This window comes from Eschrichtius robustus, chromosome 17, assembly GCF_028021215.1.
Source record: "Eschrichtius robustus isolate mEscRob2 chromosome 17, mEscRob2.pri, whole genome shotgun sequence".
In the NCBI taxonomy this organism is placed as follows: domain Eukaryota; kingdom Metazoa; phylum Chordata; class Mammalia; order Artiodactyla; family Eschrichtiidae; genus Eschrichtius; species Eschrichtius robustus.
Window position 1 is genome coordinate 12,640,380 of NC_090840.1, and position 24,792 is coordinate 12,665,171.

The window sequence follows — 24,792 nt, forward strand, 5'->3', positions numbered from 1 at the left end:
TGGTGCTCCAGCTGGATGTCAGGCCTGTGCCTCTGAGGTGGGAGAGCTGAGATCAGGACATTGGTCCACCAGAGACTTCCCGGCTCCAAGTAATATCAAATGGCAAAAGCTCTCCCAGAGATCTCCATCTCAACACTAAGACCCAGCTCCACACAACGACCAGCAAGCTACAGTGCTGGGCACCCTATGCCAAACAACTAGCAAGACAGGAACATAAACCCACCCATTAGCAGAGAGGCTGCCTAAAATCATAATAAGGTCACAGACACCCCAAAACACACGACCAGACGCGGCCCTGCCCCCTAGAAAGACAAGATCCAGCCTCATCCACCAGAACACAGGCACCAGTCCCCTCCACCAGGAAGCCTACACAACCCACTGAACCAACCTTAGCCACTGGGGGCAGACACCAAAAACAACAGGAACTACGAACCTGCAGCCTGCAAAAAGGAGACCCCAAACACAGTAAGTTAAGGAAAGTGAGAAGACAGAGAAACACAAAGCAGATGAAGGAGCAAGGTAAAAACCCACCAGACCAAACAAATGAAGAGGAAATAGGTAGTCTACCTCGAAAAGAATTCCAAGTAATGATAGTAAACATGATCCAAAATCTTGGAAATAGAATGGAGAAAATACAAGAAACGTTTAACAAGGACCTAGAAGAACTAAAGAGCAAACAAACAATGTGAACAACACAATAAATGAAATTTAAAATTCTCTAGAAGGAATCCACAGCAGAATACCTGAGGCAGAAGAACAGATAAGTGACCTAGAAGATAAAAGGGTGGAAATAACTACCACAGAGCAGAATAAAGAAAACAGAATGAAAAGAATTGAGGACAGTCTCAGAGACCTCTGGGACAACATTAAACCCACCAACTTTCGAACTATAGGGGTCCCAGAAGAAGAAGAGAAAAAGAAAGGGACTGAGAAAATATTTGAAGAGATTATAGTTGAAAACTTCCCTAATATGGGAAAGGAAATAGTCAATCAAGTCCAGGAAGCACAAAGAGTCCCATACAGGGTAAATCCAAGGAGAAACATGCCAAGACACATATTATTCAAACTATCAAAAATTAAATACAAAGAAAAAATATTAAAAGCAGCAAGGGAAAAACAACAAATAACATAAAAGGGAATCACCATAAGGTTAACAGCTGATCCTTCAGCAGAAACTCTGCAAGCCAGAAGGGAGTGGCAGGACATATTTAAAGTGACGAAGGAGAAAAACCTACAACCAAGATTACTCTACCCAGCAAGTATCTCATTCAGATTTGACCAAGAAATTAAAACCTTTACAGACAAGCAAAAGCTAAGAGAATTTAGGACCACCAAACCAGCTTTACAACAAATGCTAAAGGAACTTCTCTAGGCAAGAAACACAAGAGAAGGAAAAGACCTACAATAGCAAACCTAAAACAATTAAGAAAATGGTAACAGGAACATACATATTGATAATTACCTTAAATGTAAATGGATTCAATGCTCCAACCAAAAGACAAAGACTGGCTGAATGGATACAAAAACAAGACCCATATATATGCTGTCTACAAGAGACCCACTTCAGACCTAGGGACACATACAGACTGAAAGTGAGGGGATGGAAAAGAATAGTCCATGCAAATGGAAATCAAAAAACGCTAGAGTAGAAATTCTCATATCAGACAAAATAGATTTTAAAATAAAGACTATTACAAGAGACAAAGAAGGACACTACACAGTGATCAAGGGATCAATCCAAGAAGAAGATATAACAATTGTAAATATTTATGCACCCAACATAGGAGCACCTCAATACATAAGGCAAATGCTAACAGCCATAAAAGGGGAAAACAACAGTAACACAATCACAGTAGGGGACTTTAACACCCCACTTTCACCAATGGACAGATCATCCAAAATGAAAATAAATAAGGAAACCCAAGCTTTAAATGATACATTAAACAAGATGGACTTAATTGATATTTATAGGACATTCCATCCCAAAACAACAGAATACACTTTCTTCTCAAGTGCTCATGGAACATTCTCCAGGATAGATCATATCTTGGGTCACAAATCAAGTCTTGGTAAATTTAAGAAAATTGAAATCGTATCAAGTATCCTTTCCGACCACAACGCTATGAGACTAGATATCAATTACAGGAAAAAATCTGTAAAAAATACAAACACACGGAGTCTAAACAATACACTACTTAATAACCAAGAGATCACTGAAGAAATCAAAGAGGAAATCAAACAATACCTATAAACAAATGACAATGAAAACACGACGACCCAAAACCTATGGGATGCAGCAAAAGCAGTTCTAAGACGCAAGTTTATAGCGATACAATCCTACCTCAAGAAACAAGAAACATCTCAAATAAACAACCTAACCTTACACCTTAAGCAATTAGAGAAAGAAGAACAAAAAACCCCCAAAGTTAGTAGAAGGAAAGAAATCATAAAGATCAGATTGGAAATAAATGAAAAAGAAGTGACGGAAACAATAGCAAAGATCAACAAAACTAAAAGCTGGTTCTTTGAGAAGATAAACAAAATTGATAAATCATTAGCCAGACTCATCAAGAAAAAAAGGGAGAAGACTCAAATCAATAGAATTAGAAATGAAAAAGGAGAAGTAACAACTGACACTGCAGAAATACAAAGGATCATGAGAGGTTACTACAAGCAACTATATGCCAATAAAATGGACAACCTGGAAGAAATGGACAAATTCTTAGAAAAGCCCAACCTTCCGAAACTGAACCAGGAAAAAATAGAAAATATAAACAGACCATTCACAAGCACTGAAATTGAGACTGTGATTAAAAATCTTCCAGCAGACAAAAGCCCAGGACCAGACAGCTTCACAGGCGAAATCTATCAAACATTTAAAGAAGAGCTAACACATATCCTTCTCAAACTCTTCCAAAATATACCAGAGGTAGGAACACTCCCAAACTCATTCTACGAGGCCGCTATCACCCTGATACCAAAGCCAGACAAAGATGTCACAAAGAAAGAAAACTACAGGCCAATATCACTGATGAACATAGATGCAAAAATCCTCAACAAAATACTAGCATACAGAATCCAGCAGCACATTCAAAGGATTATACACCATGATCAAGTGGGATTTATCCCAGGAATGCAAGGATTCTTCAATATACTCAAATCAATCAGTGTGATAAACCATATTAACAAACTGAAGGAGAAAAACCATATGATCATCTCAATAGATGCAGAAAAAGCTTTGGACAAAATTCAACACCCATTTATGATAAAAACCCTCCAGAAAGTAGGCATAGAGGGAACTTACCTCAACATAATAAAGGCCATATATGACAAACCCACAGCCAACATGGTTCTCAATGGTGAAAAACTGAAACCAGTTCCTCTAAAATCAGGAATAAGACAAGGTTGCCCACTCTCACTACTATTATTCAACACAGTTTTGGAAGTTTTAGCCACAGCAGTCAGAGAAGAAAAAGAAATAAAAGGAATCCAAATCGGTAAAGAAGAGGTAAAGCTGTCACTGTTTGCAGATGACATGATACTATACATAGAGAATCCTAAAGATGCTACCAGAAAACTACTAGAGCTAATCAATGAATTTGGTAAAGTAGCAGGATACAAAATTAATGCACAGAAATCTCTTGCATTCCTATGCACTAATGATGAAAAATCTGAAAGAGAAATTAAGGAAGCACTCCCATTTACCACTGCAACAAAAAGAATAAAATACCTAGGAATAAACCTACCTAAGAAGACAAAAGACCTGTATGCAGAAAACTATAAGACACTGATGAAAGAACTTAAAGATGATAAAAACAGATGGAGAGATATACCACGTTCTTGGATTGGAAGAATCAACATTGTGAAAATGACTCTACTACCCAAAGCAATCTACAGATTCAATGCAATCCCTATCAAACTACCAGTGGCATTTTTCACAGAACTAGAACAAAAAATTTCACATTTTGTATGGAAACACAAAAGACCCCGAATAGCCAAAGCAATCTTGAGAAAGAAAAACGGAGCTGGAGGAATCAGGCTCCCAGACTTCAGACTATACTACTAATCTACAGTAATCAAGACAGTATGGTACTGGCACAAATACAGAAATACAAATCAATGGAACAGGACAGAAAGCCCAGAGATAAACCCACGCACATATGGTCACCTTATTTTTGATAAAGGAGGCAAGAATATACAATGGATAAAAGACAGCCTCTTCAATAAGTGGTGCTGGGAAAACTGGACAGCTACATGTAAAAGAAATGAAATTAGAACATTCCCTACCACCATACACAAAAATAAACTCAAAATGGATTAAAGACCTACATGTAAGGCCAGACACTATCAAACTCTTAGAGGAAAACATAGGCAGAACACTCTATGACATAAATCACAGCAAGATCCTTTGTGACCCACCTCCTAGAGAAATGGAAATAGAAACAAAAATAAACAAATGGGACCTAATGAAACTTAAAAGCTTTTGCACAGCAAAGGAAAACATAAACAAGATGAAAAGACAACCCTCAGAATGGGAGAAAATATTTGCAAATAAAGCAACTGACAAAGGATTAATCTCCATAATTTACAAGCCGGTCAGGCAGCTCAATATTAAAAAAACAAACAACCCAATCCAAAAATGGGCAGAAGACCTAAATAGACATTTCTCCAAAGAATATATACAGATTGCCAACAAACACATGAAAGGATGCTCAACATCACTAATCATTAGAGAAATGTAAATCAAAACTACAATGAGGTATCACCTCACACCTGTCAGAATGGCCATCATCAAAAAAATCTACAAACAATAAATGCTGGAGAGAGTGTGGAGAAAAGGGCACTCTCTTGCACTGTTGGTTGGAATGTAAATTGATAAAGTCACTATGGAGAACAGTATGGAGGTTCCTTAAAAAACTAAAAATAGAACTACCATACGACCCAGCAATCCCACTACTGGGCATATACCCTGAGAAAACCATAATTCATAAAGAGTCATGTGCCACAATGTTCATTGCAGCTCTATTTACAATAGCCAGGACATGGAAGCAACGTAAGTGTCCATCAACAGGTGAATGGATAAAGAAGATGTGGCACATATATACAATGGAATATTACTCAGCCATAAAAAAAGAAACGAAATTGAGTTATTTGCAGTGAGATGGATGGACCTAGAGTCTGTCATACAGAGTGAAGTAAGTCAGAAAGAGAAAAACAAATACCCTATGCTAACACATATATATGGAATCTAAAAAACAAACAAAAAAAATGGTCATGAAGAACCTAGGGGCAAGATGGGAATAAAGACGCAGACCTACTAGAGAATGGACTTGAGGATACGGGAAGGGGGAAGGGTAAGATGGGACAAAGTGAGAGAGTGGCATGGACATATATGCACTACCAAATGTAAAATAGATAGCTAGTGGGAAGCAACCACATAGCACAGGGAGATCAGCTCAGTCCTTTGTGACCACCTGGAGGGGTGGGATAGGGAGGGTGGGAGGGAGATGCAAGAGGGAGGAGATATGGGGATATATGTATACGTATAGCTGATTCACTTTGTTATAAAGCAGAAACTAACACACCATTGTAAAGAAATTATACTCCAATAAAGATGTTAAAAAAAAAAAAGTAAATGAACCAGAAAAAAAGATCCAGGCTCCCCTCCTCCTCCCCTAACAAATACTTGGTTAAGTTATAAATGAAGTCAGTGTAGGTGAGTCAAAATAAAACCAGAAGACAACATTCTGGAACATTTAGAGAATGTATGTTGAGGGCCCAGTGGGAGCTGGAACTCTTTAGAGAGCTACAAGTCTGCAAGAGGAGCTAAGGCATACATTAAAAAACTACAACAAAAAACAGAAGTAATGACAACCAGCAGTGAGGGACAGATAAGGTGCAGTGGGAACTCAGAAGAGGCAAAGTGAGTTCCAGTGGAGGTTACCCTGCCTACTCCATGAATTACTTCTCTTGATAACATTCCACAGTCCCCTGCCCCTCAGTCTTTTTGTCACATACATTTGGCAGATGGATACGCTGTCTGCTTCCTCTGCTGCTGCATGTGATCAGCGGGCCCCTGTGGTGGGCACCAAGGGCAGAGCAGACACACATCACTGTGTCTCGGTGCAGGGCCCTGCCTGTCGTGCACCCAGCCAAGGGGACAAGTGGGGCTGGATGAACACAACAGCGTCATTACACATCGGATTTGGATTACACATCGGATTTGGATTACACATTGGATTTGGATTACGCATCGGCACGTTGGATTTCAAAGACTTGGCATGGGAAAAAAAAGAATGTAAATTACCTCATTAATAATGTATATTAATCACATGTTAAATGATAATATTTTGGATATATTGGGTTAAATAAAATATATTACTGAACTTTTAAAAATGTAGACGCCCTCTTATCTGACATTATTTGCACTCACTGTTAATTGAGCAAAAGTGTTCAATAACCTGGAGAAGGCCTGTTAGCTTACTAACCGTCAATCAGATGAGTAAGTTAAGTGAATGTTGGTTAAGAGAACGTCAATACTAGGGAATTCCCTGGCGGTCCAGTGGTTAGGACTCAGTGCTTTCACTGCTGAGGGCCTGGGTTCAATCCCTGGTTGGGGAGCTAAGATCCCACAAGTCTCGCAGCCAGAAAAAAAAAAAAAAACCAGCAAGAGAGAGAGAGAACATCAACACTAAATAAACAAGGTAATAACACATTGTGTTATAAAGCAATGTAGCTGACAAAGTACAGAGTAACTAGTGGACCACATTAGAGAGACGTGTAATTGGAGAATATGGAAATTTCAGTGGGGCGGTAGTGAAAGCTTGAACTTTAATGTGGCGGCAAGGTTCAGAGATGTAACTGTGGACCATTATGGAGGACTCTGACAAGAGTTCATTTGGTGGAGTGGAGGAAGCTCTTACAGGTCAACTTTTGGTATATTTGGTATATACAGCCCAAGGAAATAGTCACTTATTCCATGCAGCACTTTAACATAAATTTAGCAGAAGAAATGGGCCCAACATATACTAGAGAATAATGGTGAGACATCCATAACAGTGCTATCATTGTAGACTCTTACATGTAAGCATATGAACGGAATAGTGCAAGGAATAATTCGTTTGTATTTTCCTCTACTATCCAACTTAGGCTTAATTTTTAAAAACGTGTTATTGAAGTGTAATGTACATACACACAGAAAAGTGCACATATAATAGTAGAACTTGAATTTGTATAAACATAAAACTATCCATAAAATCAGCACCCAGGGAATTCCCTGGCGGTCCAGTGGTTAGGACTCTGCACTTTCACTGCCGGGTCCCGGGTTCCATCCCTCTTTGGGGAAGTAAGATCCCGAAAGCTGTGCGGTGCGCCCCCCCCGCCAAAATCAGCACCCAGAGCAAGAAATAGAGCACTGCAGCACTCCAGACACCCCCCTCAAGGTTCCCTTCAACAATCCTCCCACCCAGGGTACCACTACCTGACTTCTAATAGTATACATTAGTTTTGCCTGTTTTTATACTTTTAGAGAAATAGAATCATATATGTATTCTTTCGTGCCCTATGCTTAATTTTTAAAGAATCAATCCAAATCTCAGATGACTGAATGAATCCCGGCTCAGCATTTTACTGAGTTTGGACAAGCCTCTTAACCTAAGCCTGTTTCCATATCCATAGAAGTGGATTATAAAATGTTTATCTAATAGAGTTGTTGGGAGGATTAAATGAGATCATGTATGTGACTGGCACATGGTTGCAGCTGTTACTTGCACTCAAACTTTCAGTCTGTGAACTTCCTGGGAGGTGGAAGACCCCTGGGCACAATTCTCCATAGTGTAAGGGGGGAAATCCACACTATCTGGGCGGAACTTGGCTACTTGATCTCACTTTTGGCCAAAGGAGGAGAGATGCCATTTCTGTTACATATGCATCTCTTCTAGAATATCAGCTTCCTCAAGGGAAGCTATCCTGTTTACCACAGCATCCCCAGTACCTAGTGCCAGGTACTGTAAACACAGTTAAGTATTGGTTGCTAGTTGAACAAATAAATAAGTGCTAACTGTACTGGGACTTAGGAAATTATGTCAGAAACTGATCCAGTCTTTTGAGCTATGGTTGGCAAAATTACAGTAGTAAAACCAGAGTAAAGTCAATCTCCCTCCTTCTTTCCCTGTGCTGGCAAGAAAAATCCACTCAAATCTAGCACATTCTGTACTTGGAACTTGAATAAGTATACCGGATCTGAGACCTTCAAAAATAAGGGCAGGATAGTACACTGCTTTTAATATGGAGTTTGCTCAAACTCAACAGCTTTTAATGTACTGATGCCAAGATACTAAAAAGTTTTTGAAAACGCTCTCTTCCCAACACGTCAGCCATGAATAATTTTTTTCCTGGTGTACTTTATCTTGGTTTTCCACCAATATTTTTAAACATCTTCTTGACATTATCTATTTATTAAAACAAACAAACAAACAAAAACGGCCAGGGAAGGGGAAAAGTGTAATGTTCTGATGGAATTGCACTTGGTTTATTTTACCCTCCACTACATAATTAAAAATAACTTTTCACTTCTCACAGAGTCACAGAGTGGGAAGTACCTCTTCAAAACCTCCCATCTGTTTTATATTACAATTAAAAGTCTGATTGGCTGGCAAGCCTACCACTCTATAACTGGATAAATCAGGCAGGAAATCACATGGTTATAAAATGAACTAAAAGATTTTAACAAAATAATAGCTTACTGACTATAAAGCAACACTGGTTTTATGCAGATAACTAAGAGACAAAAGCTATTCACAACTGCTGTGTAAAATAAGTATAGTTAATATTCCCTAAGCGTCATGACTACTTTTTTTAACATTCTTTCAATTTAACACTTACTGAGATTTTCTAAGCACCATGCTAGACACAGGAGCTGTAAATAGCAATACCTACTTGTCAAAACATGAAGTCTAGTGGGAAAGTTTTATGGAGGCACCAGGATAATCAGGAAATGATTCACAGACCTGTGCCTTGAAGGCTGAGTAGGATTCTAACAGGTAGGGAGACAAAGATAAGCAGCCATGAGGAGAGGCACGGAGATAGAAGCATGTACATATATGTTCCTGAAAGATCCAAGTCACCAGGTCCAGATTAGGAAGTGAAGAAGGAGAAGTCTTATTATTTAGGCAACAGACAACTATGGAAGGTCTTTGAATAGGAGAGATGTGATCAAATCTGTGTGTTTTTTATAAGTTTCTTTACACTCACATATAAGCAGTTGTATTTCCTCTCAGCAGTTATATTTCACACTGTAAATTAATAAATTAGCATTCTGGTTTCATGCGTCAGTCTCACACATTTGATATAGGCATTCTAGTGAGAGGTAAACTCATTTTTGGTGGGTTAATCCATCAGATTTCTAAGGCTAAAGGTAAAATCTAGATGGTGACAAATTCACCGAGGTGATATAATACTGCACAAACCTGACTGGGTGACCAGTTGGCGTTGCCCAGGTGACACCCTGATGTCACAGAACAATTTCTTCATATTTCTGTAGAATGGAGATCAGAGTGATTAGTGCAATCATCTAAATAAAAGATGAAGGAATGGAATTAGAGCTGTGCCTTTATGTGGGCTGAGATTTTACAACAGATTTCAATGTGCAGGGTGAGGGAGAGGCACGAGATTTCACAGTGGGTGATCAAAGGGAAAATAACACCACTAAGAGATAGAACAAAGAAGGGGCAGGTCCAAGTTGGGAAAAAGAGAACATACTACATTTAAGGTACTGACAGAAGAGTCATATGGAAAGAGTCATATCTAAAGGCAGTTGAAAATATGGCTCTAAATGAGGCTCAAGTATTTCCATTTCTTGAGTAAAGACGTCAAGCTGTGTTAACAGATAAAATCACCTGTAAAGGGAGCTCTAAAGGAGAAAAATGGTCTACGAACAGAATGTTGGGTTAAGTCCTTAAAGGTTCAATCAATGCCACAAAATACAAAACCAAAGTGAAATGAGCAATGCCATGTCAGCTTGTACACAGATGTTTTATTTTGGATGTTAACAGTCAACATTGTATGCAAGATTCTCTTACAATGGAAAGCTTTCCCATACATCAAAAAACTCAATTTAGTCAGGGTAATTGCTGTATTAATGCGAAAACCTTACAACAAAATGTGATATTATATATGTGTAGTCAGTTTCCATGCAAGTATGGCTGCTACATGTATGTCTGGCATTTTTATAACATACTGAAAGAAATTCAAAGGAACACAACAGTATAAAAGGTGAGTTAAGATGCCTGACATGTTTAAGATTAAGAAATCTTCTTGCAAAAAGCAACAAAGCAGTTAACTAGAGGATTCAACCAATACCAACCCAAATATGTACTCTGTCCAAAAAGCCCAAGCTGATTTGCAATATATTACATGTGGGATAATTTAATGCTCAAGAAAAATTATGCTTGAAAAAAATATAGCTCTTCCAAGATATTATACTTTGGTAATTGGAGACTATGTTCATCCAAACCAGCTAAGGGCTACATTTAAAAAAAAAAAAAGGAACCATTATGTGCTATTCAAGATAACTGAAATTGAAATGATCCAGTATGATTTTGCTACAGTCATTGGTTTTACAAAGTGAAATTTCTGTGAGAAGTTCACTAATTAGGAAGCAATCAACATACTTAACAAACATGCTAAGAAGATTCAAATTGGTTCATCTGTTTGTGTCAACAAGGCATAATCTTAGTACCACACATTTTCTTCACTTCTCACTACATATAATATGCAAAAATGAGCAAGTAGATTTAAATAGCTTAAAACCCTTTTAGGTCTACTGTTCAAAAGCTAGGCATTAAAATAGTATTTCCATTTCTATCAACATAAAAACATCAGAGAATCTTAAGCTGTTTTTGTTTTAAGGCATAGCATTTTAGTATTTGCAAGAATTTGCCTGGTAATGGTTGATTCCATTAAGTTAACTTGAGAACTTGCCATCATTTGCTTTTTATCTTTTCACACAGTGCAAGTGGTGGTCGCTCTTTCCTTCTCTCATAGCAGCAAGCCGATTCTGCTATCTTCTATAGCAGCATACTTCAGGAGTGGAGAGGGAGAGAGTGTGTCAATTACAAATAATTAAAACTACAGTGTACAATTCTATTTACCTGTCAGTGTTTAAGTTGACAGCACACCATTATATGTCTCAAAAAAAAATTACATAAAATCTCTACACAAAAGCAAATAAAGACATTCTTTCAAGAAGAAATAAAATAAGTGCAAACACCTAAAACAGGCAACTGAAGCAACTGTTGTAACCTGTAGAGAAACACAAAACATTTATAAAAGGACATATATTTTTATAAATAAAAGATAATGTTCTCTACTTCTGAAACATTGAGTAAATATAATAAACGTCTAAGTGCAGACTGTTTTTAGGGACCAAAGTACCATATTACTTTTTAAACAAAATGCAAAAATTTCAAACACATATACAAATAACCAGATTAATTTATATGACCCCCCCATATAATTTAAAAAGAAAATATTAAATTATTATTTAGTACATTTTTAGAACTACTTTATATAACCAACATGATTTAAAGGACATAGTGCAATATTTAGGTAGATGTGACATACAGTATAGATATTGTATTCTTTGCAGCTATAACTTACTATTGTTTCATACTTAAAAGTCAAAATTGTTCTTTACTATGTTAGCTTGTAATAACAGGAAACAACATTGGCTTCTAGACACCCTGTATAGGTATAAATATCTACATTTAAGCTTTAAAAATGAAAATAAATTATAAAAACAGACTTCTTTCCAATTTACAAAGTTTTCCTGCTCCTACATACTGTACAATACATTCAACAAAACTCTCAGCTCTTCTGAGATTTATGAAGAAAATACTGACTCTTTACTAATAAGGAAAAAACCATTTTGCAATGCCTTTTGTTTTTAGTACTATGCTCAAATAAATACATTTAACACTGTAGTTAATTTTACTGTTTTTTGAAAAATACCAAAAATTAGTAGTGCAACTTTCTTTCTTTTAAATTCCTTTCCACTGTGTTTCTTTGTAAATGGTAGCCTAAGTAAATCAGCAGATAGGCAAAAGTACTTCATAAAACCATGAGTGCTTTCTATACAGAGACTAGTTTCAGAAACCATACATACTCATAAAACCTATCTATAACAAAACTGCAGCATCAGGAGAGTAGCAACATATATCTTCTGAAGAAAATATGTGAGAATTTACTTTTAGAATATCCAGGAATATTCTAATATGATTTCCCCATCTTGTTCTTTAAAAACAATTTTTAAAAATCTTATGTCTTAAAAAATAAACTATGAAATTGTCTACCCCTTACCTAGCTTTCTGCTTGCCCAATATGAAAAAGGATGCAAACCATTTTAGGGCTGTATTAAAACTTTAAAAACAGTTAATCAACAAAAAAATTTCATTGCAACCTAATTTGGTATAGAATCTAATAAGGGAGTGGGGCATTTCATCAGTTTTAATAACAATCACAGTATGAGAGCTCTTGAGGTACTGCCTGTAGTTGTATAAGTACTCAAATATCTTCTTGCTTGTTCCGTCATGATAAGTTGGTCTTCTGTCTTCCCATAAACCACTGTTTCCCATTCACAAGACTAGGAAGGAAATATTAATAGTGATGTGAAAATTACTAAGATAACTATCCATTCTACTTCACAATTACACTTTTAAAAAATCAATTAATTGATTGGATATCTGATAAGTAATTATTGTAAAAAACGTTTTTGATAACAGCATTGTGATTCTTTTTAAATAATGATGTTTCAAAAATACATACTAAAGTATTTAATGATCAATTTTTTTAAGTCAATTTTTTAGCTATCTATAGGACTGTGGAGGCAGTTTAAAATTTGTTCCCACACTGCCCCTCAAATCAAATCAGTCTAAACATGGAAAGAAATGTCAGTCTTCACTGCTTCAAAGTTTTGCAAAAGATTTAAAGAGAGAATGCAATGTCAAAAAATGAACCAAGAATGCTTTATGTCTTGCAAATTAGGAAATATATCATAACACAAAGTCAAGTTTACGTTTGTTTCATTTGTTTTCTTCCCTTATTATAAAGGTTACTACTCTATAGGTATGACCTGCTATGTAATAAATTTTCCTGAAAAGTTCTGTGTTTAACACTGGTAAATGGGATCATTTTAAATGGATTCAGAGAATGTGTTACATGGCTCTATGAAGAGCAGTGGCTCAAGAAAGAGAGGAGGTAGCCACATCTGATTGCCAAAGATGTTTTCAAGGAATGCTTGAATGTCAGGAAGGCTAGCTCTGCAGTCATTGCAGCGTATAGAAGAAAACTTCCTCCTCAATGATCTCTCAAATTCTCTGGGTTGAATTCTTAAGATAACAAAGTAAAAATTTCTCCAGCCTTCATTTGCAGTTACGTAATGGCTGCATAGCATCAGAAAAAAGGATTCTGTTTTACAACTTTGAGCCAGAAAGTTCACTGGAAACCATGATACCGATACCAACAAAATCAAGTTTGAAACTGCTTCCAACCACTTACCCTTTAAAAGTAGCAATTAGGACTACAATTATTTATTACAGAAGAAGAGGTGCCAGAAGTAGATTTAGATATTTTTAGTTTAAAAATGAAACAGTGCTTAAGAAATCACCAGAAGAGTCTCTGGCTACCATTCCAATTGTTTCGTTTGTATGTGCCCTGATGAGTGAGTCTCTCAAAAACCCAAATCTAGTTCGAGTGACAAAACAATGGTGAATGTCTAGTTACTATTATAGTCAATTTTGAATTTAAAAGAAAAAGTATAATTTGTGATCAGTAGGTCCAAAGTGATAATTGAATGAACAACAACAAAAGTCACTGAAAGAAATTTATAAATTCATACCTGAAGATTCTTTTCCAATGTGACAACTTTGGAAGTGTTAGGGTTTGGTTTCTTTTTATTAAGTGTATATGTTTTGTTGGTTGAATTTATATCTTGTTTTTCAGGAGTCAAGTTGCACCTATTGTCATGTATTTCCAATAATGGTATCATTAATAAAGATGTTGTAAATATATTTTCTGACTAAGAGAAAAAAGAAAGAGGAAAATAAAATAACTAATTCAAAAATGGGAGACAAATAGAGGGACTACTGAGTAAGTGGTAGTGGAAGCCCTGTTCATTTCCCTCCAAGAAAGCTTCTGGCTCTGATGAAATTTCTAGTAATGCAGTAGAATTAAATACTTAAGAAATGAACCAAAGATACTGAAATTTAAAGCTTTGAGAACTACCATTTTTTGACATCATACATAAGAGAGCTAACTCCTCTCAAAACCAAACAAATATAAAAAGCAAGGAAGTAAATGAGACATTCTCTACAGTTAATTGTTTCTCTCTGAATTAGGCAGAATACTACTAAAGGAAACCCTCTAAGAAGCTCTAATGAATTAGCCACACAATGAGTAAAACACAAGAACCACTAGGACTTAAAGCAACCATCTTAATATAAGAAAAATTCTTTACAAACCTGCATGTCTGAAAGGTCTTCAGTTACTAGTTGAGTGGCTGGTTCTTCTTTTTCCCAATTATCTAAGACTAGTGATTTTCTGACCTTCTTTACAGAAGCAGTATGCTAGAATGGATAATTTACAACAGGAACATTATGGTCAAGTCACTTGAACATGGTAAGACTTTTATTAACAACAATACTAAAAGATCACCTCTTGTTTGCAGCTTTTGTAAGCTGGTTCATCTTCCTCTTTGAGGAATATGTCTGTTCCAGTTTCTTCTTTTAAAACTTCCCGAATATCTTCTTCCAAGAAGGCAAGTGGCTGTGACTAAATTATTTTTAAAAGGGTTTTTAAAAAGCCTTTTATAGCAATTCCTTTTTCTCCCCATATATAGAAACCCATCTTTTATACTTTTTCATTATTGGCATAATTTTCTCCCAGTCCCTATAGATACATACACAGATGAAAAAGATGTGATCACTGCTCTCAAATAGCTATGGCAAAAATAATATTGCAAAATATTATTGGCAAAAATAATATTGCACATTGCAAGCACTGAATGAAGTGTGCCACTTTCTTCACGCTAGAGCACTAAACAAAAGTCTTCCTTTTGGGGAACACATTACAGCTCCTGCTTCAATCAGGATCCTCAAAATTAAACAGAAAAGTGATTATTTCCCCAAGTATTTTTATATAAAAATAGGAAACATAGAATGAATTGGGACTACAGTAGCTCTTCTTCTATTTTTATTGTACTTATTGTATAGTGTGTAATTTACTAGTTTACATGTTTCTCTTACTACTAAATATGTGAGCTATTTGAGAGCAGTGATCACATCTTTTTCATCTGTGTATACATCTCTGCACACCTAGCCTTAAACTTAGAGCTGAGACACAGTGTTCAAGAAGTGTGTGCATGTGCATGTGTGTCTGTGTGTGTCTATGTGTGTACTGGAGTGTGGGAAGGCAGGATACAAAAAAAAACGTGAATGTGGGCTGAATGATGAAATAGTCTCAAAATATTATTCATCTATCTGTTTAAAAAAAAAAAGGTAATCAAAGCGCCACTAAACAAAAGAACAAACTGGCAGCATGTAATGACGAGCAGCTTGTGTTCCCAGTCAACAAAGTTAGGGAGAATAGCATTCATATATAAATGAGATTTCACAGCACTTACAAAAACTTTAAAAATGGAAAAAGAATTTTTTTAAAGTGCTCTCATCTACAGCCTGAGACATGCAGGAATTATGTCAGTATTTCTGTGTGTTGCTCCAAGTGGTCTTGTTTTAAGGATTACATTTCACAAAGAATATAGATAAGGTGTTCTTAAAAAGAAACCTAGGATCTATTTTTCCTCTGTAAGAATACAAGTGTCCTAAGATGTGGTGCATATGTACAATGGAATAATACTCAAGCCATAAAAAGGAAGGAAATAATACCATTTGCCGCAACATGGATGGACTTAGAGATTATCATACTAAGTAAAGTGGAGATTATCATACTAAGTAAAGTAAGTCAGACAAAGACAAATACCACATGATATCACTTATATGTGGAATCTAAAATAGACACAAATGAACTTATCTATGAATCAGAAGCAGACTCACAGACATAGATAACAGATTTGTGGTTGCCAAGGGGGAAGAGGGGTGGGGGAGGGAAGGATTAGGAGTTTGGGGTTAGCAGATGCAAACTATTATATATAGAATGGATAAATAACAAGGTCCTACGGTATAGCACACGGAACTGTATTCAGTATCCTGTGATAAACCATAATGGAAAAGAATATGAAAAAGAAAGTATATATATATATATATGTATATGTATATATATATATATATATATATGTGTGTGTGTAACTGAATCACTTAGCTGTATAGCAGAAATTAACACAACACTGTAAATCAACTATACTTCAGTTTAAAAATAAAAAAAGAAAGAATACAAGTGTCCTACAAAGCCAACCTCTAAGAAGTGCCTTTGACCCACTGTAAGATACACAAGAAAGCTGAGTGGTTAGCACATAGTAGGTGCTCAGTAAATAACTGGAGGAGGAGGAGCAGAAGGAATGAAAAGTGAGCTTGCTACAAATGAGCCTACAGATACTTAAGAAATTTTAATTACAAAATCAATACTTTCTTTTTATCTTAAATTGCTGATGAAAATGACCTGTTTTGGCAATGGATAAATTCTTCCGAAACATGAACAAACTGACAGGGACTTAGATACCTGAAACGTAATTTCTTATGCACTATTATTAAAATGATAATTTTTATTCAACGTATATGTTGACCAAATGACCCTGAGGCACTGTCAGAATTTTTCAACTGTCTTCAAATTATTGCTTATTTGTCAAATTCCCAATTAGGCTACACACCCTTCTGAAGGCAGGAAGCATACCTGACATGTTTAACATTACATCCCCAAAAGCCTAGCCCAGCGCCTGGCACGTATTAGGCACTCAATCAATATTTATCAAATTAATGATAAGTTTTTTAAATGAATAACAAAATGCTGAAACAGATTAGTTAAATCAATTAGGTAATTCCATACAATGGACTAATACAAAAACATTAAAAATTATGGGATAAATATATACAATTTATTAAATTTAAAAAGGTTACAAAAGAGTACATAGTGTGATCCCACTATTATGTGTATATGCATAAAAACTAAAAAGTTTAGAGAACTCTAAAGAGAATATAATTGTTCATAGTAGCATATGGAACTAAGTGACAAAAAGACTTGATCAATCCTACTATGTACCCTCTAAAACAGTATTTCAAAAAAAAGGAAAGGACTAGGAGATTTGAGTGTGAGACATGCTCTTTGGTAGAAAATTGATTAAATCAAGGAAACTAGAATTTATTAATTGATTTACTCAAAATGTGACTAAAAATAGAAGATAACTAAAGTACCTTAGAAGTGACCAATATTTTAAAAATCATATTTTATTTCTAATGTACCTAATTTGTCAGAAATCTTTATCTGCCTGGAATCAGAATGCCCATGGTTCACCTAAGGTACTTCAAAATTATCTGTGTGCTAACACAGGTAACACTTCCCACCTCCATTCATGTACTACTATTGTTACCACTATTATTAAAATAATAATAGCAGCAACTAAGCACATACTACTTGAAACTTAGTACCAGCCCCTTTATTTCTATTATCTATCTTCACAAATAACCTGCTGGGGTGTTTTATGATATCCACTGAATAGAAGAGGAAACTGAGCCTTAAAGAGGTATCATAATCAATCAGTTTCATAAATATTATTAGGGAAGTGCTTATGTATATCAAAATATTAAAATTATTTTATTCTACTGTAGGTAACTGCTACTGAAACTACTAAAAGGTGGGTTTTAGTATTAAGAAATGAGTTCTACTGAAACTTGACTTGCCTTCTCTAGATGATATAAAGAAAGTCTGAATTCAAAAGAAGCCAAGCAAAGGTTTACTTACAAGGAAGAAGATTAACACAAATTCAAACTTACAAATCGAGATAACATTTTTTTAATCCAGTTCACTGAACATCTTTTTTTAAATGTTAAAAATCAAGGATAAAAATCAAAATTTGTGTCTTATTAAAATTAGGAAAATTCTTAAAAATAAAAGGAGTATACATACCACAATTTTAAGAGGTCCATATTTTTTCTCCTGAGCAGCAAGCGCATTCTTAAAAGGAGTAGGAGTTCTTGGTGTGGTACCCAATATAGATCTTCTAATAGTAGGTGTTCTAAACCTATCCAATCATTTAGATATTTGTATTACAGTCAAAATTTGATTTCATATGAGTTAAGGAAGGCAAAGCCACAATAAAAGCACACACTAAATTTTCTTGTATATACACGTGCTTTATTTAAACATTCCAAGACTTTTAAAGTGTGCCTGCCTAAACTATTCTTATTCCAATCAATCATCTTAAAATAGAAAAAAGACTAATGCAGAAATAAGTACTAAAAATGTTGTTTGCTCAAGATCAAAGTTTTATACTACATTTAGCTGGTTTTCAGTCTCCTAGGGATAAAACATAAGGTTATGATTTTTTTAAATTCTAAATCCCATATGCACAGGGATTATGATATATGTATAAATGGACAAAAAGCTAATCTGCTCTTGAAATTGTGCTTCCCATTTTCTCTAACATAATTATTTAATATGTACTTACCCTACATTTTCCTTTTGATCTTTGGGGGTTGTTTCCTTATGAAGAGGAGTTGTAATGAGAACTTTCTGCCCACAAATAGGGGTTGATGTGAATGAAGGGTTTTCTATATTAATTTGTTCATTTCCAGGACACGTGTTGAAAAACTAAAAAAGGAAGAGAGTTTAAAGACAATTTCTAAAATGTCAAAATCCTACACAAATATCAAACTGATAAGATTTTCAAATTATTTCTCCATTCCTTTTAGGAAAGGATTATCAATAATACATTTACATTCCACTCCATAAAAATTAAGCTCCAAGGGGGCAGGCATTTTTGTTTTGTTCATCACTGCCTCCCCAGAACAGTGTTTAAGACGTAACAGGTATTCAAAAAACAGCCGCTTAACAAATACTCAAAAGTAACAAAACGCAATAAAAAAATTTCCAAACAGTGCATCTTATCAAATAGGAATCTATAGAAACCATAAATAGCTGCTGTGTTAAATGGAAGCTTTGTACAACAGTGTAACTGAAAAAAAATGTTTTATGATTTTATTAATGAATGATCTTAAGTGTTCCTTTCTATAAGAATATTTAGAACTCAGAATATAATAACAGTGCTTTGCTAAGAAGGTACAGCTGTCTGGCAAATTTGCCTGTTTAGAACACAGCTCAGAACCTTTGAGCAGCCAAAATCGGTATCATAGAGCCTGTTTTCCAAATGATACAATTTACTCATTGGATCTTAACTTACATACTATTGTAAAATACTACTTTATTTCTGTAGTCAACAGAGTAGAAGCAATGGTAAGAAAAAGTGGAAATTGCCAGGGACTTTCCTGGTGGTCCAGTGGTAAAGAATCTGCCTTCCAATGCAGGGGACACGGGTTCGATCACTGGTCGGGGAAATGCCGCGGGGCAGCTAAGCCCGTGCACCAAAACTACTGAGCTCTTGTGCCTCAACTAGAGAGCCCGCGTGCCGCAAATTACAGAGCCCAAGTGCTCTGGAGCCCGCGCATCACAACTAGAGAGAGAAAACCTGCACGCCACAACTAAAGAGAAGCCCGCACGCTGCAAGGAAAGAAGATCCCGCATGCTGCAACTAAGACCTGACGCAGCCAAAAATAATAATAATAATAAAAAATAAATTAAAAAAAAAAGTGTAAATCGCTTTAAGGCTGCTTATAACTGGAATGAATTCTATAATAGCTCTATCACTTCTGATGCCCATAAATCATAGGATAAAATCCAAGTTCTTTGCTATGGGATATACGATCTTTATAGTCATGCCTCACCTTCTCAGCCATTTTCCACCTTAGAATTTACTGTTCAATGAAAATTGCAGGTACGCAAAACTCCAAAAATAGAAAATTGCTAGTCTGCTCAACCCTGGTTCACCTTCCTCAGGATACTCTGTAACTCTTGGGGTGAGGTGGGGGGATACACTACCTGCATTGTAGCCTATGTAAATAGCATCCCCTGAAGCAGAGGGGGTGCCATTTTCAGAGAAAACAGTGGCTGTGTACTTACTACCAGATCCTCATCTTCCCAGCATCAAAAACATACCTCCAATAATATCCCAACATCCTCCAAGTTTATTTGGCCATTAAACTTCCTTCTTCTCCTATAAGACTTTTTAACCTCTGTCAAGACACTTTAAGCAAACACCAGCTTCACCTCTTTCTTAATAACTGACCTTGGACAAATTGCCTAACTTCTGAATTTCATTCTACCCACCTCCAAGGTTTTCTTAAAGAGCATTAACTAAGATACCGTAAGAAAAATGTTTAGCACACAGCCTGGAACATGGTGTTCATTAAGAAAGATAGTATTATAAAATAAAAGGTACAGTTTGCCTTGATATAAATATCTGCTCCCCAGGGATATAACTACAGGAGAAAGCAGATAGTTCCTGACATCCCTAAACAACCTACTGACACATGAAATTCTTATAGGGAGCAGTTGTCTATGAATATATACCTGATATCTGTTGAACAGTCAGTCAGGAAACTGGCTCCCAGTCTCAGCTCTGCCATTAGATAACTTTGGGCCAATCATTTTGTCTTTCTGGGCCTATTTCCTGATGAGTTCTATAAAGATGTAGAACTACATATCTAAAACATCCCTTTCAGCTCTAAAAATTGTAAGATAAAATGCAACTACTACACTTCATGAGATACTTTTCTGATTTATCATAGCTCAGCACTCTCCTGTATACATTTAAATACATTATCCATTTTTATGTGTTATTAAAGCAAGGAACTGTTAGTATGGATGTTAAAGATCTAATTTAATCCGGCTCATCAACATTTGGAAACATAAATAAAAACGACACTACTACCTGTGAAGGAGAAAATGGTAGTGTTTTCACCGGTGTGTGTTTTAGTGCCGTATTACCACCATCACTGAATGAGCCATCGCCAGGTTCATTGCCTGGGGACTGACCCACTCGCACTCTTCTCCTCTTTCTGAGGATGGTTGGTGGAGTGCTAAACTTAGCCACACTTGGGGATGTTAAAGGAACAGCCTCGCTGTCTGCACCGTTACAACTGTCTTTTTTCCCTTCAAGTACAAGACTGACGTTAAATTGACATTCCATGGCTCCTTCGTTGTGTTGAATTCGCATTAGTTTAACTGGGGTGGACTTGACAGGAGAAGCAGCAGCGTCAGAAAGATCAAAGCTAGTAACATCACTCCATGCTACGGGATCCTGCAACAAATTAAATTCTTAACTAAAGTTATTAATATTATAACCTGGTTAAATCTAGTCTTGAACATAGATGACGATTTCCAGAGTTAATTAACTACTCATTTTTATCAGTAGAAATAGGCTTTCCTTGATTCATCTTTTTTTTAAGCAAGCCCATTTGAGAGGAACAGATTATGCTTTTACGACAACTCCAGTTGGAACATTCCAAAGTAATATTTCATCTAATTCAGTAGCTGAAGCTTACTGCCAAGGTACTTTAAATGAAAAGAACAAATTATTTTAAGTTATTTTTATAAAAGAGTACAGTTTGTCATAAAACTTCACACTCTATTCCATATCAGAAAACTTTACACTCTATTCCACATCTACATAATCATTTGGTAATATGTATGGAATATCTTCAAAGTGGTCATACACCATGATCCAAAAATTCAGTTTAACCTAAGGACATAATCATGATTTTGCACAAAGCTTTATGTACGTACTTTAATTTGTAATACTGAAAAACTGGATACCACATAAATGTCCAGTAATAATAGTATGTTGGATAAATAAATTTTGCTACATTCATATGACAGAATACCATGAAGCCGTTAAAACTCAAGTTTAAAAATGAGTTAAGGGCTTCCCTGGTGGCGCAGTCGTTGAGAATCTGCCTGCCAATGCAGGGGACACGGGTTCGAGCCCTGGTCTGGGAAGATCCCACATGCCGCGGAGCAACTGGGCCCGTGAGCCACAACTACTGAGCCTGCGAGTCTGGAGCTTGTGCTCCGCAACAAGAGAGGCCGCGATGGTGAGAGGCCCGCGCACCGCAATGAAGAGTGGCTCCCGCTTGCCACGACTAGAGAAAGCCCTCGCACAGAAACGAAGACCCAACACAGCCAAAAAAATAAATATAAATAAATAAATAAAATTAAAAAAAAAAAAAAAATGAGTTAAGAAAACAGAGACATGCTCATGATATAATGTGGGAAAAAAATTCACAAACATAATACATTAGTATATATTTGGGTTTAAAAATGTATACATATATATGTGTTTTATATGTCTATAACACAGCCTGCAAGGAAATACCTCAAATTATTAACTCTGGGTTTATGGGGGATTTTAATTTTCTTCCTACAGTTTTCTCTACTTTCCAACTATCTCTAATATACAACTTGTATAATAAATACATAAATATATATATATACTTTTTTTTTTTTTTTGCCAGAAACCACTGCAAAACATCAGAACAAAATTAAGCATGACATACAAGGTAATGTGTAACATAAAACCGGTCAGTGTCCATTAAACTGAGTTTCTGAACATGTAACCACATAACTAAAACTGAGCTTTTGATAATCTCACAATTTCAAACTTACAGATTCAATAAGTTCTAGAGTCTCTGCAAATTCTGGGATGGTCTGTAGAGAGGACAGCACAGCGTTTGCCTCCACGGCCAGGAACTTTGTGGGTGAGTTCTGCTGAGCAGACACAGCCTGATTTTCATCCAGACCGTAAAACTCACTAGTGTGCTCCTCGAGGCTTAGAGTATTAGACATGCTATCATCCACGAGGAAACCACCAGACCAGCTAGAAAAGCTTCCAGGTTGCTAAAAGTACAAAAGAAATTTGAACATTATTTGTCATTCCCAATCTAAGCAAAAATTTGGATTTTAAGTAAAAATTTTTTCTAGACCAACATACTTTACAACATTTCAGCTAAAAATATAGTAGCAAATATACTATCTTTCCTCAAAATTGATATAAAAACTTTTTTCATTAAACCTCATCTTGACTATATTTCTTTTTTCTAACTAAATTTTTAAGAAATCTATAAAGTCACGGTGAGATAAAACTAGTATGTACCATATATACTACTACATAAGGTCCAAACTCCTAGAATCTGGCTTTGCTCTACCTTTCTAACTTCATCTCCCAACACAAGCCCCCCCTCCCAGGGAATACTGAATACCCAACTATAGTACAGTACTTGCAATTCCCTGATAAGTTTTGGTCTTTCACCCTGGATAAAGGGAGCAGCCTTTGCACACACTGCTGCTCCCTTCATCTGGAATGCTCAACCTACTGACCAGGGAAAATTCCTATTCCTCATTTAAGATACAGTTCAAATATTGGAAAGCACTCCATCTGATTATACACTTCTACCTGTTTCCGTTTATAATAATGTCCTAGTTCATCTTTTTGCTAATATATAATCACCGCCTGTCTTTCAAGACTGAGCTCAAATAGGATTTCTTCCAGGAACCCTTCTGACTACCTAAATCTCAATCTTCTATGAGCTCCCATAAAACTGTGTTACTTATTATATCACACTGGATGCTGTTTCTTATCTGTGTCCCCACTGCCCTTTGAATTCAGGGACTGTGTCATTTTTCTTTATCTCTCTAGAGATGTACACTGGCCAATTTACTTATCTTTTGAGCCTAGTTTCCTAGTGTCTCAAAATGAAAAACAAGAAGAGAGACCTTGAAGAGCCATGGTCAAGAAACATTATGTAATTTGAGAACTGTTAAGAGTAGTACATCCTAAGAGTTCTCATTACAAGGAAAAAAACTTTTTTTCCCTTTTTCTTTTTCTTTTTTTTTTGGTACCTATATGAGATAATGGATGTTCACTAAACTTATTGTGGTAATCATTTCACAATATGTAAGTAAAATCATTATGCTGCACACTTTAAACTTATACAGTGCTATATGTTAATTATGTTTCCAAAAAACTAGGAAAAAAACAGAAAGAAACAGGATGTAAAGTGTATAGCACTGTCCAACAGAACCTGTGAGGTGATGAAAATGTTCTGCACCTCAAACTGCTCAATATGGGCGCCAGCCACATGAGCAACAACAATGTGGCTAGTGCAACTGAGGAGCTGAATTTTTAAGTTTCGAATTAAATGTGTCTAACAGTTACCATATTTTAGAGAGCACACTGCTCAGTCCATAGGAAGCACTCCATAAACAGTACCTATGACTATTAAAATAAAAAATTACTAGAATATGCTAGATATTCACAATAGCAAAATGTTAAGTTTCGAGTTAAGTAAGGTGAAAAAACAAATTTTCAACATTGTTGCAAAACAGGTTCCACCTGTTTTAAAGATTCCTATAAATAAAAGAAATTAAAGCAATCTTATTTCACTAGCACAGCCACCTTCCGAGTTTACAATCACTTTCTGGAGATAATTTCCAAACCATATACATTTCAGCTAAGTTTGCGGGCAGGAAAAAGATTCAAAGAGGGAGGTTACTAGGCCCACTGGCCCGATTCTGAATCCCTAGCAACCAACCACCTAATTTGCAGAGTTAATATAAGGATCACCAGGAATACATTTAACACATCTACAACAGTGGAACATAATGAATACTCAGTAAAGTGGCAATCATTATTATCACATAATTGTCTAGAATAAATACTTTATATGCATATGGAGT

The 24,792-nt window shown here is 35.9% G+C and overlaps 1 protein-coding gene across 3 annotated transcripts in view; it reads right to left on the bottom strand.

The window, feature by feature from the left end:
- Positions 1-10,013: 10,013 nt before the first annotated feature.
- Positions 10,014-24,792, bottom strand: part of MYBL1 (MYB proto-oncogene like 1) — a 33,406-nt gene continuing 18,627 nt past the window's right edge. For 2 of the 3 annotated variants that reach the window (XM_068525756.1, XM_068525755.1), the window contains 8 exons: positions 22,723-22,953; positions 20,990-21,358; positions 18,671-18,813; positions 18,130-18,244; positions 14,710-14,826; positions 14,517-14,621; positions 13,895-14,074; positions 10,014-12,640 (listed from right to left, as the gene is read on the bottom strand). In XM_068525756.1, coding sequence (XP_068381857.1) covers positions 12,515-12,640; positions 13,895-14,074; positions 14,517-14,621; positions 14,710-14,826; positions 18,130-18,244; positions 18,671-18,813; positions 20,990-21,358; positions 22,723-22,953 — 1,386 coding nt within the window. In that variant the 3' untranslated portion in view covers positions 10,014-12,514. The remainder of the gene's footprint in view (positions 12,641-13,894; positions 14,075-14,516; positions 14,622-14,709; positions 14,827-18,129; positions 18,245-18,670; positions 18,814-20,989; positions 21,359-22,722; positions 22,954-24,792) is intronic. The other variant, XM_068525757.1, reaches the window with a different exon arrangement.